At 43.0% G+C, this 19,106-nt stretch overlaps 1 protein-coding gene across 3 annotated transcripts in view; it reads right to left on the reverse strand.

Moving 5' to 3' along the window:
* Positions 1–360: 360 nt before the first annotated feature.
* The window catches only part of LOC138672755 (leukotriene B4 receptor 1-like), a 33,066-nt gene continuing 14,320 nt past the window's right edge, over positions 361–19,106 (reverse strand). For 2 of the 3 annotated variants that reach the window (XM_069761095.1, XM_069761103.1), the window contains 2 exons: positions 7,613–7,656; positions 361–4,167 (listed from right to left, as the gene is read on the reverse strand). In XM_069761095.1, the coding sequence (XP_069617196.1) occupies positions 3,145–4,167; positions 7,613–7,624 (1,035 nt within the window). In that variant the 5' untranslated portion in view covers positions 7,625–7,656 and the 3' untranslated portion in view covers positions 361–3,144. The remainder of the gene's footprint in view (positions 4,168–7,612; positions 7,657–19,106) is intronic. The other variant, XM_069761087.1, reaches the window with a different exon arrangement.

Consider the following 19,106-nt stretch of genomic DNA (forward strand, 5'->3'; position numbering starts at 1 on the left):
AAAGTTAAACATATTGTTTGCAATCATGCAGAAATGGCCTGTTACATGGGCAGCAAGTATTAGGGCAATTATCAGTTTATGGGAACCTGACAGCTAATGAGCATTCCTAAAACTATCATTAGCTGCATTGACATATCATTGATCAGCTAACGAACCAGCAAAATAATTGTTCTTTGGCTGATTGGATTATCTATACACAAAATCATTCTTGCAGGCAGAATGGCGCCCCATATAAACAGGGGATTTGTTGCTGATAACATGCAAATTATATGAAGATCAAACAATCAGACTAACCGTCAAAGCTTGGTTGCCATGCAATTTGCATTGACCCATGTAAAGAGCAATAAACGAGAACCAATAAACGAGTAGACTAGATTTATTGTAGATCGATGCTGTTTATGAACAAAAATCTGTCTATGCAATCCCAGCTATAGCAAGGGATTTTAGGGGCACAAAAAGGAATAGTAAGATCTTGTAGATTATTATATTTTAGACATACAATATTTTAGTAAACTGCCTGAACACACAGAACAGCATAGAGGAGCACATGGTGTGCCTATTGAATAACAATGAAATACGCAATACAAAACAATGAAAACTCCTCTTGTCGTCACACAGACTCTGTACATATGTGTAATTTACCAAAGCTCTTTACAAGTTAATACATGCTGTGAAATCTCTTAAGAAATACTTTGTAAATATCCTGTAGAGCGGTAAATGGCAAAACCTAACAATGTTGTAGTATTTATGCATTATTATTGGGATAACAATATGAAATAAATGTTTAAACAGAAACCACATCAAACACCCTAGGAGAACCAATATAAAAATGTATTTACAATGCATGTTTTGCATAATTTAATTTTAACAAAGTTGCAGGGCCCCAGGGTCCTGGTCATTGCACTAATATCATTCTCCTCTAGGGGAGTAAGGATCTCTATGCTTTACTTCAGAGACTGGCAGGACAGCTAATTGCAAGTTACCTGTCTGCACCTACACCCAGGAGGCACGGTGGCACCCCTCAGAGGCCAGGGCATGCTAGAGTCCCTACAAACAGCCTCAAGCCACCAGTCATATGGGTTTGTCCTATCCATCTGGGGGACAGAGAGAGACATAACATCTAGAACATCTACAACAGTTATGAGGACCTTATGAGAAGCTTAGCAGTAAGGTACTACAACACCCAGGTGCTAGAGGAAGGCTACTGATTTCCACCTGGATAAGGGGACTCTGGATTTGCCTCCAAACCGGCCGGACGCCCGCTGCCCTGTGATCTGGTGCTCTGGACTGTGGATGCTGAAGCCTTCAGTAAAAGGTAAATAGACTGCAACCCTGTGTCCTCGTTCTTCACTGCGCCTCACACCATCCACCATCTATACACTGGGAAGCCCTGGGGACATACTTCACCTGTGGGAAGGTATACCATATAGCTGCCATAATATCACCCCAGCGGACCCCTAAGCAGCGTCGTTCACCCTGACCGAATACCACAGGTGGCATCACGAACATATCCCTTTAAAGACCTTTCCCGTTTTACAACGGACGTCCCTAGGGCCAGGGACCGGGTCAGCCACCGTGACATCCCCCTTGAGAACTGAAGGACCCGGTACCGAGTACCCCTAGCCCTTGGGGGCACTCCAGCGTCACACCATAGCATACTCGCTAGACATAAGCAGATCAATCCCACAGCTCATTTAACATAGCGATAGAAAAAAGACCTAAATCTCACAGTGATGTATCATGTAGTGCTGAAACCCATTGAAAATGTAGTGGTAGTCTCAGTCTGTGAATACTAATCCAAAGATTCAAGTGATAGGGAGGCACTGAACCTGCATAGCTGGTGTCACTGTAAATTGATTGATCTGTGATGTAGTGGAATAACGGCACCTTAATAACAGCATTTATTTTTATTTTTCACAAACTGCAAACAAGAGGGGCATTTTAGTAGCCCTCTGCATAATGGTGCTACTGGAGAAAAATTCTGAAACCAAGACTTGTGCCGGATAAAATGTACTTCCCGTCTTGTGAGATGGACAAGTCTTAAGTAATAAAAGAAAACTCTCCATATTCCATAAGTTTAATCACAACTGTTTATCTCATAAAGAATATGCGTTATATGAAAAAAGATAATGCCTTTGCACACTTTGTTATTGTAATAGTCCAATATTAGACCTGTACATGCCTTAAAAGTTTGATATCGCAGTGTGTTGTTAAATAGGCTGTTATTATCAATTATCATCCATTTTTCCCTAGCCAGCCAGGTTGAAGTCACTTGGTCATTAACAAGGCTGAATTTGCGTAAAAGAGCTCAAAAGAGACCTCAGTGCAATGAGAAGTTTTGCATTATTGAGATTCACCGCAAATCAAATTCAGCAAAACTGGCGAATCTGAATGTCAAAACGTCCACTTAGGCTACTTTCACACATCAGTTTTTTGCCGTCAAGCACAATCCGGCAAATTTTGAAAAAAAAAAAAGATCTGGCACAAATTGTGAAAAATTGATGTGAGGGATCCGTTATTTTTTGCTGAATCCATTTTTTTTTTTTACGCACCCCAATAGAGTTTGGACTTAGAGAGAGAGAGAGCAAGAGAGAGAGAGAGAGACCGAGACCAGAAAGGAAAATGCATGATTTGAATGGAAAAATGCATGAAAAACCGGAATCGGTCACTGGATTCATCATTTCAGCACACGTTTCATCCGTTCCTCGCCGGAACTGTCACTGTGCGTTTTTCTGCCGCACAGAAAAGACGTTCCTATGTACGTTTTCTCCGGCCGCCGGAAAACTAATTTTCGATGGATCCGGCAAAAAACTGATAAAACGTGAAGCCATCCGTCGCAATCCGGCGCTAATACAAGTCTATGGGGAAAAAAACGGATCCGGCTACAACTTTTGCCAGATCTGTTTTTTTTTTTCAAAATTCGCCGGATTGTGCCTGACGGCGAAAACCTGATGTGTGAAAGCAGCCTTGTCTGTAATATTTGCACTGCGTAACATCACTTCACAAAAAGACTGCTCTGTTATATTTCGTAACATAACTGAAATGTGTTTTAGTCTGACAAGTTACATTAATATATATACGTATGTATGCTGCAATTATATGTGAGAAAATTATTATTGCTTTTTCCAAGCAAAACAAAAAACTTCATTTGTTCATACTGTCCAACTCCACAGATTCCTCCCGAATCTTCTGGTGAATCATGCGGGAGACTTTGCGTAAAGTATGGGAATCAGCGCCAATACCTTCAAAGAGCTTGGCCATAAATTCTGCTCCAGCAGTCTTTATGAAGTTGCCAGCAGCAAATACATATAAAATAGGGTTAACACTGCTACTAAAAAATGCAAAAGCTGTAGCAGTGGGCCTTGCAGTTTTGGCCGCTTTTATAAGTTTTTCTGCCGAAAATAATTCTCCTGTTACTTGGATAAAATTCATTACTTGATATGGAAACCAGAAGAGGGCAAAAGTTACTACGATCATGATGACCAAACGGCTTGTCCTATGTTTGGTCTGAAACTTTGCAGTACGTAACCTCAGTCCAATGTAGACATAGCAGGATATTATGATGGAGAATGGAAATGCAAAACCTGTAATAAACTCAAAAAGATATTGAAAGATCACATGTCCTGAAGAACCATGAAAAGCTATACACAGCAGCTTATTGTTATAGGGCATTACCTCGCGGTAAAGTGGCATGGGAATGGCCAAGAGAGATGCTAACAACCATAGTGCAAAAATCATATGGTTAGGAGTTGATCTAGTTCTTATGGTTACAGAAGCTAATGGTTTTGCGACAGCAAGAAATCGGTCTATGCTCATTGAGGTGATGAGGAGGATGCTGGCGTACATACTCAAACAGCTGATGTAATGGCACAACTTACAGATAATATTCCCAAATATCCAACTACCAGTAGCTAGTAAATGGATAAACACTGGTGCTGTGAGAATGACAAAGAGGTCTGCAATGGCTAAATGTAAAATGAGATTGCAGGTGACAGTCCGCTTCTTCATACAGGTCAGCACAGTCCAGATGACAAAGGCATTTCCCGGAAATCCAATAATCAAAGCAATTGAGAGGATAGCAATGCCAAGGCTAGATCCGGTGTCAAGCTCCTTAGTGAAGTTCGTAGGGGTTATATTGCCAGTTACTATCAGTCCAAGATTTACAGTCTGGTAATAAAAAGATAAATGTCAGTTAATAATTTACCCACTTATATAGCTATAATATATTCTATAGCACTTTTACAAACTTTGTTATCACTCTCCCCATTGGGGCTCACTATTAGTATGTCTTTGGAGTGTTGGAGGAAACCAGAGAACCGGAAAGAAAGCCACGCAAACACGGGGAGGACATACAAATTCCTCGCAGATGTTGTCCTTCGTGGGATTTCAACTCAGGACTGTAAAGGTACCGGCACACATAACGATATCGTTAACGATATCGTTGCTTTTTGTGACGTAGCAACGATATCGTTAACGAAATCGTTCTGTGTGACAGCGACCAACGATCAGGCCCCTGCTGGGAGATCGTTGGTCGCTGGGGAAAGTCCAGCACTTTATTTTGTCGCTGGATTACCCGCTGACATCGCTGAATCGGCGTCGATTCAGCGAAGTCTTCACTGGTAACCAGTTCCCGCACTGACTGGTGAGCGCCGGACAGCCGTAAAGCAGAGCACAGCAGTGACGTCACCGCTGTACTTTACGGTACGGCTCAGTCAGTGCGGGAAGCTGAAGGCGAGGGACCTGACCAGACACCGGGAATGTAAGTATGTAGTGTTTGTTTTTTTACATTTACAACGGTAACCAGGGTAAACATCGGGTTACTAAGCGCGGCCCTGCGCTTAGTAACCCGATGTTTACCCTGGTTACCCGAGGACTTCGGGATCGTTGGTCGCTGGAGAGCTGTCTGTGTGACAGCTCTCCAGCGACCAAACAGCGACGCTGCAGCGATCGACATCGTCGGTATCACTGCAGCGTCGCTTAATGTGACGGTACCTTAAGTCCATAGTGGAAACCATTGAGCCACCGTGCTGTCTGCTATTATATTAGTAGCTATATTATTTACCATGATATGATATTTCACTGGTGAACACATTCTTAATAAATATTAGACGGCATCAGAAAATGTATTTTCTTGAATCTATCTATCTATCTATCTATCTATCTATCTATCTATCTATCAATCTATCTACCTGTCTATCTTTTATCTATCTATCCATCTATAGATCTATCTACCTATCTTTTATCTATCTATCTATCTATCTATCTATCTATCTATTTATCAAGAGATCCGATCTGCTTCAGAACACACTTGTGCTGTGCTTCTTGCCTAGGAAACTGGCCATCTCTGATATTTTGCAGAGGTGGCTGATAAATAAGGCAATGAGCTGTATGCAAAAAAAATTAAAAATTCTTCTGTTCTTGAAAATGGAGAGGATTTTTAATACAAATTAAATTAGAAAGTTGCTTGTTTTGTGAAGTTTGTGCTATGTCAATAATCCCTTGTCTGAATGGGATGCTGATCCAGCAGTTGAAACATCCAGAAGTTTCACGTGTGCTGGTATTGCTCATTAAAAAAGGTTAAAACATGTCACCTTGTAAAATTAGCATTACATTTCTGTCTGGCAGCCTTATAGAAAGTGCAGCTACCAGGAGAAAATGAACTGATTTCCTCCCAGAAGCCACCAGCTTTCAGTTATTGGAGTGTGCACAGAGCAGCTACAGTCACCGCTCACAGCACAGTTCACTATACTGTGAGTGGCATCGGTAAGTATACAAATGTGCTGCAGAACGAGCTGTCAGTCAAAGTGCTGGAGCATGCTGATAGCCATCACTCACAATATAGTGAGTGATACTACGAGCGATGACTGTTGCCACTCCATGCTCGCCCACAAGGAAAACAGTGGTTCCCTGTACGAAGGGTAGCCGCACTTTCAGTAAGGCAGCATTGTATTGTAATGCTATTTATCTGCAGCTTAACCCTTGTGGTGAAAGCGCTACCTGAGTGGGTTGGGGGACACTCGCTTGGCATGGGATTAAAGCAATCAGGCACGGTTTCTCCACATAAACAGTCTATTCCAGTTTATTAAACGTCATAAACCGCATCACAAACAGTTCATTACAGTTCATTGTATACATCAACGGAACACATTAACCACTAACAGTCTGTTCCAATAGCAGATACGACTCTGCCTGTAACCCCCGGTTATCTGGAGTTACCTTACAGGAGCACCGGCTTTACACACTGACTCCTGTCAGTGCTAGTTCCCAGGGAGGGTTCCCTGCCTCACTGGGATCACCGTCCTTGTGACTAGGGCACCTCAGATAGTCCAGACCCGCAGTAGGAACTGTAGCTTCCCCAACACAGTAGCCATCACAGGCTCTGTAGATGCGGCCTCTCCGTGCGCTTTCCAGGAAGTTCAGTCCCTGGCACTTCCAACAAACAGGCCATCAGTCAATGGTCTCACCAGGTACTTCCAGGACTCCAGTCCACTCCAGGACAATTCAACACACTGACCATTCTAGGACTCACACTCTCAGCAGATGCTTTGAGGACTCCAGTCCACTCCAGGACAATTCAACACACTGACCATTCCAGGACTCACACTCTCAGCAGATGCTTTCAAGACTCCAGTCCACTCCAGGACAATTCAACACACTGACCATTCCAGGACTCACACTCTCACAAGGTGCTTTCAGGAATCTAGTCCATCCCGGGACATTCTAAAACACTGACCATTCAGTCCATAGCCTCAGTAGGTGGTTTCAGGAATCCAGTCCATCCCAGGACATTCCAACACACAGGCTATTCCAGAACTCACACTCTGAACCTTCCAGGTCCATACACTGTGAACCATGTGACCCACATCCTAGTCACATTATGTAGCTGTAACCTCTGACATAGGTGGGTGATGTGTGTGTGTGGCTGGTTCGACCCACTCTTCAAACTAGCCCTATAAGCCCTCCCTTATAAGTAAACACAACAAACACTTGTGGAACCAGCATAACCATATCATTTTGGGCTTACAGTGCAGAGCACCTCTGCGACACATACCAGCCATTTACAACAATGCCAGTCCCTAATTCACTATCATAATTATGCCTCCAAGTGCACCTTGAAGCGCACACACAGCGCCCCCTCGCTGTAACATGGGTCACTGCACGACACCCTATATCAGCAGATAAATAGCATTTTCCGAGGTGACAGGTTCCCCTTAAGCCATCTCTGGGTACGAGTCACTCATTGAAGTTTTTCGTTGCTTTGACTGATAAATGGTCACAAGTCTAATGAGTCTAAATGCTCTAATACTGCATGTGGGCAGGGAGTCTCTTCAAGTTCTCTTTTATATACAGTATTATACAGTACACATTCAAGATGACAAATGACTAGCAAAAAAATAACTAACAAAAATTGCACAACTTTTCATGCAATCATTCCATTTTTACAGGAATTCTAATAATTTGGCAATGTTAAATTGTTCCATAGAATTTTAATAAAAATATCCTTTTATTGCCAAAGTTACAGTGTTCATAAGTCAGTCAGAAGTTTGTGAAGCACGTAATGACAATTTGTTGTGAAATCTTACAAATAAGATTATAAAGTATTGTTACTTACTGCCTCCGGCATGATGATGTAGTCTTCTGTCAGGTAGTTGCAAACTGGAGAATAAATGTCAGAAAACATTATCACAAACTGAGGTGCTGTATATAGTTCTGTGTATAGTAATCAATCCATAAATTGTGAAATAATAATTTATGTTTTTTCATAGTGTTTTATTATAAATAACTAGCTGAAGAGCCCGGCGTTGCCTGGGCATAGTAAATATCTGTGGTTAGTTATAGCACCTCACTTCTCTTATTTTCCCATCACGCCTCTCATTTTCCCCATCACATCTTTCATTTTCCCTCTCACAGCTCTCATTTTCTCCCTCACACCTCTTATTTTCCCCCTCACTCCTCTCATTCCCCCCTAACACTTGTCATTTCGACCTCACATCTGTCATTTTCCGATCACTCCACTATTTTCCCTCACTCCTCTCATTTTGCACTCACACCTTTTCATTTTCACCTCACACCTCTCATTTTCACCTCAGTATATACATGTTTGTCATCTCCTTTATATATAGTATACACCTGTATGTCATCTCCTGTATATAGTATATACTTGTATGTCATCTCCCCTGTATATAGTATATACCTGCTGTGTGTCATCTCCCCTGTATATAGTATATACCTATATGTCATCTCCTCCTATATATAGGATATACCTGTATGTCATCTCCTCCTGTCCTGTATATAGTATATACCTGTGTGTCATCTCCCCTGTATATAGTATATATATGTGTGTCATCTTCTCCTGTATATAGTATATACCTGTATGTCATCTTCTATATATAGCATATCCCTGTATGTCATCTCCTCCTGTATATTGTATATACCTGTAGGTCATCTGCTCCTGTATATAGTATATACCTGTATGTAATCTCCTCCTGTATATAGTATATACCTGTGTGTCATCTCTCCTGTATATAGTATATACCTGTGTGTTATCTCCCCTGTACATAGTATATATCTGTATGTCATTTCCTCCTGTATTAGACCTCGTTCACACGTTATTTGGTCAGTATTTTTACCTCAGTATTTGTAAGCTAAATTGGCAGCCTGATAAATCCCCAGCCAACAGGAAGCCCTCCCCCCTGGCAGTATATATTAGCTCACATATACACATAATAGACAGGTCATGTGACTGACAGCTGCCGGATGGTACATTTGTTGCTCTTGTAGTTTGTCTGCTTATTAATCAGATTTTTATTTTGAAGGATAATACCAAACTTGTGTGTGTTTTAGGGTGAGTTTCGTGTGTCAAGTTGTGTGTGTTGAGTTGCGTGTGGCGACATGCATGTAGTGACTTTTGTGAGATGAGTTTTGTGTGGCGACATGCGTGTAGCAACTTTTTGTGTGTCGAGTTGCATGTGACAGGTTAGTGTAGCAAGTTGCAAGTTTTGCGCACGGCGAGTTTTGCGCGTGGCGAGTTTTATGTGTGGTGCCTTTTGAGTATGTGCAAGTTTTGTGTGAGGCAACTTTTGCATGTGTTGCAACTTTTGTGCATGTGGCAATTTTTCCGCGGGTGCAAGTTTTGCGTGTGGCGAGTGTTCCCATAAGGTGAGTTTTGCATGTGTGGCGAGTTTTGCGTGAGCCTAGTTTTGCATGTGGCGAGTTTTGCGCGTGGCGAGTTTTGAGCGGCGACTTTTGTGTTTTGACTTTTATGTGGCGAGGTTGGTGTATGTGTGGTGAAATGTGTGCTGAGGGTGGTATATGTGTTCAAGCACGTGGTAGTGTGTGGCGCATTTTGTCTGTGTGTTCATATCCCACTGTGTGGTGAGTATCCAATGTCGGGGCCCCACCTTAGCAACTGTATGGTATATACTCTTTGGCGCCATTGCTCTCATTCTTTAAGTCCCCCTTGTTCACATCTGGCAGCTGTCAATTTGCCTCCAACACTTTTCCTTTCACTTTTTCCCCATTATGTAGATAGGGGCAAAATTGTTTGGTGAATTGGAAAGTGCGTGGTTAAAATTTCACCTCACAACATAGCCTATAACGATCTCGGGGTCCAGACGTGTGACTGTGCAAAATTTTGTGGCTGTAGCTGCGACGGTGCAGATGCCAATCTCGGACATACACACACATATATTACATATGACTTTACATAGATCTGAAAAATAAAGCAGTTTCCTAAATATAGTATATCTGATCACTATTCTGCCCATTGTGGAACTTTAAGCCAAGAACAAGACAGAAGACACTTTACCTCACCTGCTGTAGAGAATATGCGCAACAGACAATAGCTAGAAAACTGAATCCTTGTCCCCGGGTGAATTAAAGCCCAGCTTCAACTCTGTCCTAAGGTACTTATAAAGTGAATGAGTTTTACAGTTATTATAAAGAAACTTCCAGGCTGGGCTACCAAAAGGGAATATATTAGATTACTCAGAAACTCCCAGTGAGTGGGAAGCACAGATAGTTCAGATAGTTATCAAACTTCTTGAAAAGGAGTAGCTCAAGTTCTAAAGGTATTTCATGCCACCAAGTCAGCTTGAGATATAAGTTATTGCCTCTGAGAGATCACGTATGGATGCGTCCATCTCCTGCCAAATGTTGAAAAAGACAGTAAAAAGACTGTTGTACTAGTTTTTTTTATTTATGTTGGTAAAATATGCATGAAGATTTATAATCCCTAGTACAACAAATATAACTTAAGTGTAAGTCAGAGAGTCAGAGATGCTGACCAGAAACGGACACACTGTTGATTTTCATTGTCGGCGTCAGAGCATTACTGCCCTTACTGGTATATGGGGCCTGGTGAGCAGATGCAAGGGGGGGCCCGGTCCAACCTCCCTCTTTTTGCTTCTGCTCACTGGGCCCCAGGGGCAGGATTCGGCCTGCATAGCGCGTCCGGGCATCAAATGGATGAGGATGCCGCTGAACCGCGGAGAAGCTTTAAAAAAAAAATGTTTGTGCTGAAAGACGCAATATCAGGCCAGGAATGAGACACTGGAGCAGGATGGGATGACATATTGGTCCAGGAATGAGACACAGGGGGCCAGGAATGAGACACTGAGGGCTAGGTTGGGATGACATATGGGGCCAGGATCAAGTCACTCTATACAGAACCCCTAGTGATTACTGTATTACCTGTACATTGACATTATATGCAGAGCTCCTGTGTATAATGTCACTGCTGATCCCTGTATTACCTGTACACTGACACTGCATACTATGTATAGAGCTCCTGTGTATAATGGCACTATGTGGTGGTAATATGTGGCCTGGCCATGGTGTGGTGGTATTTGTTTCTTGTATATGGTATTAACCCCTTTCTGACATATGACGTACCATCCCGTCGAGGTGGGGTGGGCCCGTATGACCACCGACGGGATAGTACGTCATACGCGATCGGCTGCGCTCACGGGGGGAGCACGGCCGATCGCGGCTGGGTGTCAGCTGACTATCGCAGCTGACATCTGGCACTATGTGCCAGGAGCGGTCACGGACCGCCCCCGGCACATTAACCCCCGACACACTGCGATCAAACTTGATCGCAGTGTGCCGGCGGTATTGGCGAAGCATCGCGCATGGAGGGGGCTCCCTGCGGGCTTCCCTGAGACCCCCGGAGCAACGCGATGTGATCGCGTTGCTGAGAGGGTCTCATACTTCCTCCTCCAGCATCCAGGTCCTGCAGGGAGGTGGCTTCACTACGCCTGCTCAGAGCAGGTGCCGGGAAGCCAGGAGAAGTGCACGTCAGATCGCTGATCTGACACAATGCACAGAAAAGTGTCAGATCAGCGATCTTACACTATAACATGATGCCCCCCCCCGGGGCAATGTTATAGTGTAAAAAACTAAATATTCACATGTGTAAAGAAAATAAAAAAAGAAAATAATAAAAAAAAAATATATATATATATATATATATATATATATATATATATATATTATTCCTATAAATGCATTTCTTTATCTAAATAATAATAAAAAACAAAAAAAGTACACATATTTAGTATTGCCGCGTCCGGAACGACCCCACCTATAAAACTATATCACTAGTTAACCCCTTCAGTGAACACCATAAAAAAAACGAGGCAAAAAACAACGCTTTATTCTCATACCGCCAAACAAAAAGTGGAATAACACGTGATCAAAAAGACTGATATAAATAACCATGGTACCGCTGAAAGCGACATCTTGTCCCGCAAAAAAAGAGCTACCATACAGCATCATCAGCAAAAAAATGAAAAAGTTATAGTCCTCACAATAAAGCGATGCAAAAATAATTATTTTTTCTATAAAATAGTTTTTATCGTATAAAAGCGCCAAAACATAAAAAAATGATATAAATGAGGTATCGCTGTAATCGTACTGACCCGAAGAATAAAACTGCTTTATCAATTTTACCAAACGCGGAACGGTATAAACGCCTCCCCCAATAGAAATTCATGAATAGCTGGTTTTTGGTCATTCTGCCTCACAAAAATCGGAATAAAAAGCGATCAAAAAATGTCACGTGCCCGAAAATGTTACCAATAAAAACGTCAACTCATCTCACAAAAAACAAGACCTCACATGACTCTGTGGACCCAAATATGGAAAAATTTAAGCTCTCAAAATGTGGTAATGCAAAAAATATTTTTTGTAATAAAAAGCGTCTTTCAGTGTGTGACGGCTGCAATCTTGCCTTGTGCAGGCGTGTACTATGGAGGATTCACATATTCCTTTGTGGAAAGAGTATATCCCAAAGGAAAAAACGAATATTTATAAAAGGCTAGGTAACACTGCACTGCACAATAATAATAAGTAACTCATAGCAATCAAGAATAACTAATGTATAGCCACTTTACAGAGTATTCTCCCAATGAGCTGGCACAAAAAGATTAAAAAATGTATTCAGTAGTGCAATAAGTTATGCTAACAAACGGAAGGAACAAGTTCATATAAGCGGCCAAAAGGAGAGGAGTACCTACTAGTGGGTAACAAGAGAACTCTTACTGATGGTCACAGGGTTAATTACCTCAGTGTGGATGAAAGCGCAGTGAAGTGCCTAATACCAGTGGCAGGAGGCAGGTGCGGATCCCCAGCGCCCATTGTTACCCACTAGTAGGTACTCCTCTCCTTTTGGCCGCTTATATGAACTTGTTCCTTCCGTTTGTTAGCATAACTTATTGCACTACTGAATACATTTTTTAATCTTTTTGTGCCAGCTCATTGGGAGAATACTCTGCAAAGTGGCTATACATTAGTTATTCTTGATTGCTATGAGTTAATTATTGTGCAGTGCAGTGTTACCTAGCCTTTTATAAATATTGGTGTCACCATTAACACTATCATATATGTGATACTTTAGGCTTATTTACTGTGCCAGCACGGAGCAGGTCCGTCTCCCCAGATTTTGTGTCTGGTGTTGAAATCCCCCCCCCTGTGTTTTTTATCTACATTTTGTGCTTTTTGAATGTTAAACCTTTTAATTATTGCTAATAAATATTATACTTTTTATATTTACATTTCTTTCTCTTCACTTCGTTTTTTCATTTGGGATATACTCTTTCCACAAAGGAATATGTGAATCATAGATATTTGAAGTGACTTCAGCCTGTCTGAAATAGGACTATGGGAATTATGTGTACTATGGAGGACAGAGAATGAACTTCAATCCAATATTGCAGCCAGCATGCAGCCGGCGGGTAAGGAAAGGGTGAATCAAACACCCGAAAACCTCGCCCCTATGGCTGAAGATTGTTCCCTCCAAATTCAGGTGACAGAGTCCCTTTAAATGTTCATTTTTATTTAAACATTCCAAAAATTCCTGTGAAACACCTGAAGGGTTAATAAACTTCTTGAATATGGTTTTGAGCATCTTTAGGGGTTCAGTTTTTAGAATGGTGTCACACTTCGGTATTTTCTATCATATAGACCCCTAAAAATGACTTCAAATGAGATGTGGTCGCTAAAAACAAATGGTGTTGTAAAAATGAGAAATTGCTGGTCAACTTTTAACCCTTATAACTCCCTAACCAAAAAAAATTTTGGTTCCATAATTGTGCTGATGTAAAGTAGACATGTGGGAAATGTTACTTATTAAGTATTTTGTGTGACATCTCTGTGATTTAATTGCATAAAAATTGAAATTTGGAAAATTGCGAAATTTTCTAAATTTTTGCCAAATTTCAGTTTTTTTCACAAATTAACGCAGATAATATCAAAGAAATTTTACCACTATCATAAAGTACAATATGTCACAAGAAAACAATGTCAGAATCACCAGGATCTGTTGAAGCGTTCCAGAGTTATAACCTCATAAAGGGACAGTGGTCAGAATTGTAAAAATTGGCCCGGGGTAAAGCGGTTAATCATTCACTATGTCGTGCTAATATGTGGTCTGACCATGGTGTGATGTTATTTGTCTGTTGTATGTGGTATTATTGGTCATGGTCATTTTAAAAAATGAATGACATAATCCTTTATAGAAAAATAAATGAAAATATACCTAAAAAGAGTATTGGGTATTTTAAGAAATTCTTAATAGGTTAGAGTAGAGTAGGGCTCGGCCATAAAAGTCTACCTTGTCGTGGTGGAAGGCTTATAAAATCTTTTGGCCAAAACAAAAGCTGATGGCTATGTATGTGATATGGTGTTCCATGGCAACTGTTAATGTGTCATTGATGAGGACATTGTACAGAAGTGGAGTTTTTCCAAAATTAGGCAGTGGGACTGTGGAAGGTTTGAGGTGTGGAGGCATTGCTGGCGTGGAGCCTGAGCGCAGTATCAAGGGGACTCAAAAATGTTGCCAGTATGGGGCCTTGAAATTCCTGGTGGTAGCCATGGTTGCTACCTATGTAGTCGCACAGGAGCTTAAGAGATAAGTGGGTCCATTTCCAAAGCAATAAGCAACTTCTGTCACAGACACATAATGGGGTACATTATGATGAGCTACTCAATTGCGGAGAGCCCATATATTCATCTTGCACAAGGGCCATCTGCTGTCTGTGTTTGCCTCTGTTCCCCACCTATGTGTATTAGAAAATATAATATTTAGAAACTTGTGACATCCAAATGGTTATTTTTGTGGAAAAGATTATAAAAATGGTGAAACATGCTGTACTAGGGGATAACAGGAATCAGTGCAGGGGCAAAGATTGTCTCTTAGGCTAGTTTCACACTAGCGTTTATCCGGGCTGCGGAGGGATGCGGACTTCTTTATCCCTTCCTGCACGAAAATGCAACATGTTGCGTTCGGCGCAGGTCGTCTGTTATGACCTGGTGGTTAGGAGCACCCGGAATGACCTGATAGTTAAACCTCATACAGGACGAGCTCTGGGATGTGGGAGCTCTGCTGACCGCAAGCCCTAATCCTATCACACACACTAGAAATAGCCGTGGAGCGCTCCTGACCAGACCCAAGTGCCTCGTCACAGCCTAAGAACTATCTAGCCCTAGAGATAGAAAACAAAGCCTACCTTGCCTCAGAGAAATTCCCCAAAGGTAAAGGAAGCCCCCCACATATATTGACTGTGAGTAAAGATGAAAGTCACAAACGCAGAAATGAAACAGGTTTCAGCAAAGGGAGGCCAGACTTACTAAATAGACAGAGGATAGGAAAGGTAACTTTGCGATCAGCACAAAAACCTACAAAAGACCACGCAGAGTGTGCAAAAAAGACCTCCGCACCGTGAGTCGGTGCGGAGGGGCCACTCTGCATCCCAGAGCTTCCAGCTAGCAAGACAAAATCATGAAAATCAGCTGGACAAGAAAACAGTGAACAAATAATGACTATCAGGAACTTAGCTTCTGCAGGAGAAGGCAGGTCACCAGAGAGATCCAGGAGCGAACTGAACCAACGCATAAACATCGACAGCTGGCATGGAGCAACGATCCGAGAGGAGTCAAATAGAGCAGCCAAACAAAGGATAAACCACGCCACCTGTGCAAGGAACCTCAGAAGCAGCAGCTTCACTCACAGCCACCAGAGGGAGCCCATAGACAGAACTCGCCGAAGTACCATTCACGACCACAGGAGGGAGTTTGACAACAGAATTCACAACAGTACCCCCCCCTTGAGGAGGGGTCACCAAACCCTCACCAGAGCCCCCAGGCCGATCAGGATGAGCCAAATGAAAGGCACGAACAAGATCGGCAGCATGAACATCAGAGGCAAAAACCCAGGAATTATCTTCCTGACCATAACCCTTCCGCTTGACCAGGTACTGGAGTTTCCGTCTCGAAACACGAGAATCCAAAATCTTCTCCACCACATACTCCAACTCCCCCTCGACCAACACCGGGGCAGGAGGATCAAGGAAGGGAACCATAGGCGCCACGTATCTCCGCAACAACGACCTATGGAACACATTATGGATGGCAAAAGAAGCTGGAAGGTCCAAACGAAATGACACAGGATTAGGAACTTCAGAAATCTTATATGGTCCAATGAAACGAGGCTTAAACTTAGGAGAGGAAACCTTCATAGGAACGTGACGAGATGACAACCAAACCAAATCCCCAACACGAAGTCGGGGACCAACACAACGCCGGCGGTTAGCGAAACGTTGAGCCTTCTCCTGGGACAATGTCAAATTGTCCACCACATGAGTCCAAATCTGCTGCATCCTGTCCACCACCGCATCCACACCAGGACAGTCCGAAGGCTCAACCTGCCCTGAAGAGAAACGAGGATGGAAACCAGAATTACAGAAAAAAGGTGAAACTAAAGTAGCCGAGCTGGCCCGATTATTAAGGGCGAACTCAGCCAAAGGCAAGAAAGACACCCAATCATCCTGATCAGCAGAAACAAAGCATCTCAGATATGTCTCCAAAGTCTGATTAGTTCATTCGGTTTGGCCATTAGTCTGAGGATGGAAAGCCGAAGAAAAAGACAAATCAATGCCCATCTTAGCGCAAAAGGACCGCCAAAACCTTGAAACAAACTGGGAACCTCTGTCCGAGACGATATTCTCTGGAATGCCATGCAAACGAACCACATGCTGGAGAAAGAATGGCACCAAATCAGAGGAGGAAGGCAGTTTAGATCAGGGTACCAAATGGACCATCTTAGAGAAGCAATCACAAACCACCCAAATGACCGACATCTTTTGAGAAACAGGGAGATCAGAAATAAAATCCATGGAAATATGCGTCCAGGGCCTCTTCGGGATCGGCAAGGGCAAAAGCAACCCACTGGTACGAGAACAGCAGGGCTTAGCTTGAGCACAAATCCGACAGGACTGCACAAAAGAACGCACATCCCGTGACAAAGAATGCCACCAAAAGGATCTAGCCACCAAATCTCTGGTACCAAAGATTCCAGGATGACCAGCCAACACCGAACAATGAATCTCCGAGATAACTCTACTAGTCCATCTATCAGGGACAAACAGTTTCTCCGTAGGACACGGTCAGGTCTATCAGCCTGAAACTTTTGCAGCACCCGCCGCAAATCAGGGGAAATGGCAGACAAAATTACCCCTTCTTTAAGAATACCCGCCGGCTCCGGAACACCCGGAGAGTCAGGCACAAAACTCCTTGACAGGGCATCAGCCTTCACATTTTTAGATCCCGGAAGGTATGAAACCACAAAATCAAAACGGGAGAAAAAAAGCGACCATCGAGCCTGTCTAGGATTCAACCGTTTGGCAGACTCGAGATAAGACAAATTCTTGTGATCCGTCAAGACCACCACGCGATGTTTAGCTCCTTCAAGCCAATGTCGCCACTCCTCGAATGCCCACTTCATGGCCAACAACTCCCGATTGCCCACATCATAATTGCGCTCAGCAGGCGAGAATTTTCTAGAAAAGAAGGCACAGGGTTTCATCACCGAGCCATCAGAACTTCTTTGCGACAAAACAGCCCCTGCTCCAATTTCAGAAGCATCAACCTCCACCTGAAAAGGGAGCGAAACATCTGGCTGGCACAACACAGGGGCAGAAGCAAAACGACGCTTCAACTCCTGAAAAGCCTCTACAGCCGCAGAGGACCAATTGACCACATCAGCACCTTTCTTGGTCAAATCAGTCAACGGCTTAGCAACACTGGAAAAGTTAGCGATGAAGCGACGATAAAAATTAGCAAAGCCCAGGAACTTCTGCAAGCTCTTCACAGATGTCGGCTGAGTCCAATCGTAAATGGCCTGAACTTTAACAGGGTCCATCTCGATAGTAGAAGGGGAAAAAATGAAACCCAAAAATGAAACCTTCTGAACTCCAAAGAGACACTTTGACCCCTTCACAAACAAGGAATTCACACGAAGGACCTGGAACACCATTCTGACCTGCTTCACATGAGATTCCCAATCATCCGAAAAGACCAAAATGTCATTACAGAATAGGACGACAGAGAGCAAATCAGAGTAACGGACAAAAGAAATTTAGACTGTACCGTACCAATGGTGACAGACCTAGCGTACCGCTTAGTGCGCTTAGGACAATCGGAGATAGTATGAGTGGATTCACCACAGAAAAAACACAGCCCATTCCGACGTCTGTGTTCTTGCCGTTCAGCTCTGGTCAAAGTCCTATCACATTGCATAGGCTCAGGCCTATGCTCAGAGAATACCGCCAGATGGTGCACAGCTTTGCGCTCACGCATGCGCCGATCGATCTGAATGGCCAAAAACATAGACTCATTCAGACCAGCAGGCATGGGAAATCCCACCATGACATCCTTAAGGGCTTCAGAAAGACCCTTTCTGAAAATTGCCGCCAGGGCACATTCATTCCACTGAGTAAGCACAGACCACTTTCTAAACTTCTGACAGTAAACCTCCGCTTCATCCTGACCCTGACACAAAGCCAGCAAGATTTTCTCTGCCTGATCCACTGAATTTGGTTCATCATAAAGCAATCCAAGCACCAGAAAAAACGCATCAACATCACGCAATGCCGGATCTCCTGGCGCAAGGGAAAATGCCCAGTCTTGAGGGTCACCATGCAACAAAGAAATAATGATTTTTACCTGTTGAACGGGGTCACCAGAGGAGCGGGGTTTCAAAGCTAGAAACAGTTTACAATTATTTTTGAAATTCAAGAACCTAGATCTATCCCCAGAAAATAAGTCAGGAATAGGAATTTTAGGCTCTAACATAGGATTCTGAACCACAAAATCTTGAATGTTTTGTACCCTTGCAGAGAGATGATCCATACAAGAGGACAGACCTTGAATGTCCATGTCTACACCTGTGTCCTGAACCACCCAAAGGTCTAGGGGAAAAGAAAGACAAAACACAGTGCAAAAAAAAAAAAGGGTCTCAGAAGTTTTCTTATCCCTCTATTGAGATGCATTAATACTTTGGGCCAGCTGTACTGTTATGACCCGGTGGTTAGGAGCACCCGGAATGACCTGATAGTTAAACCTCATACAGGATGAGCTCTGGGATGTGGGAGCTCTGCTGACCGCAAGCCCTAATCCTATCACACACACTAGAAATAGCCGTGGTGCGCTCCTGACCAGACCTAGGCACCTCGTCACAGCCTAAGAACTATCTAGCCCTAGAGATAGAAAACAAAGCCTACCTTGCCTCAGAGAAATTCCCCAAAGGTAAAGGAAGCCCCCCACATATA

Source organism: Ranitomeya imitator, chromosome 1 (genome assembly GCF_032444005.1).
Source record: "Ranitomeya imitator isolate aRanImi1 chromosome 1, aRanImi1.pri, whole genome shotgun sequence".
Taxonomy (NCBI): Eukaryota; Metazoa; Chordata; class Amphibia; order Anura; family Dendrobatidae; genus Ranitomeya; species Ranitomeya imitator.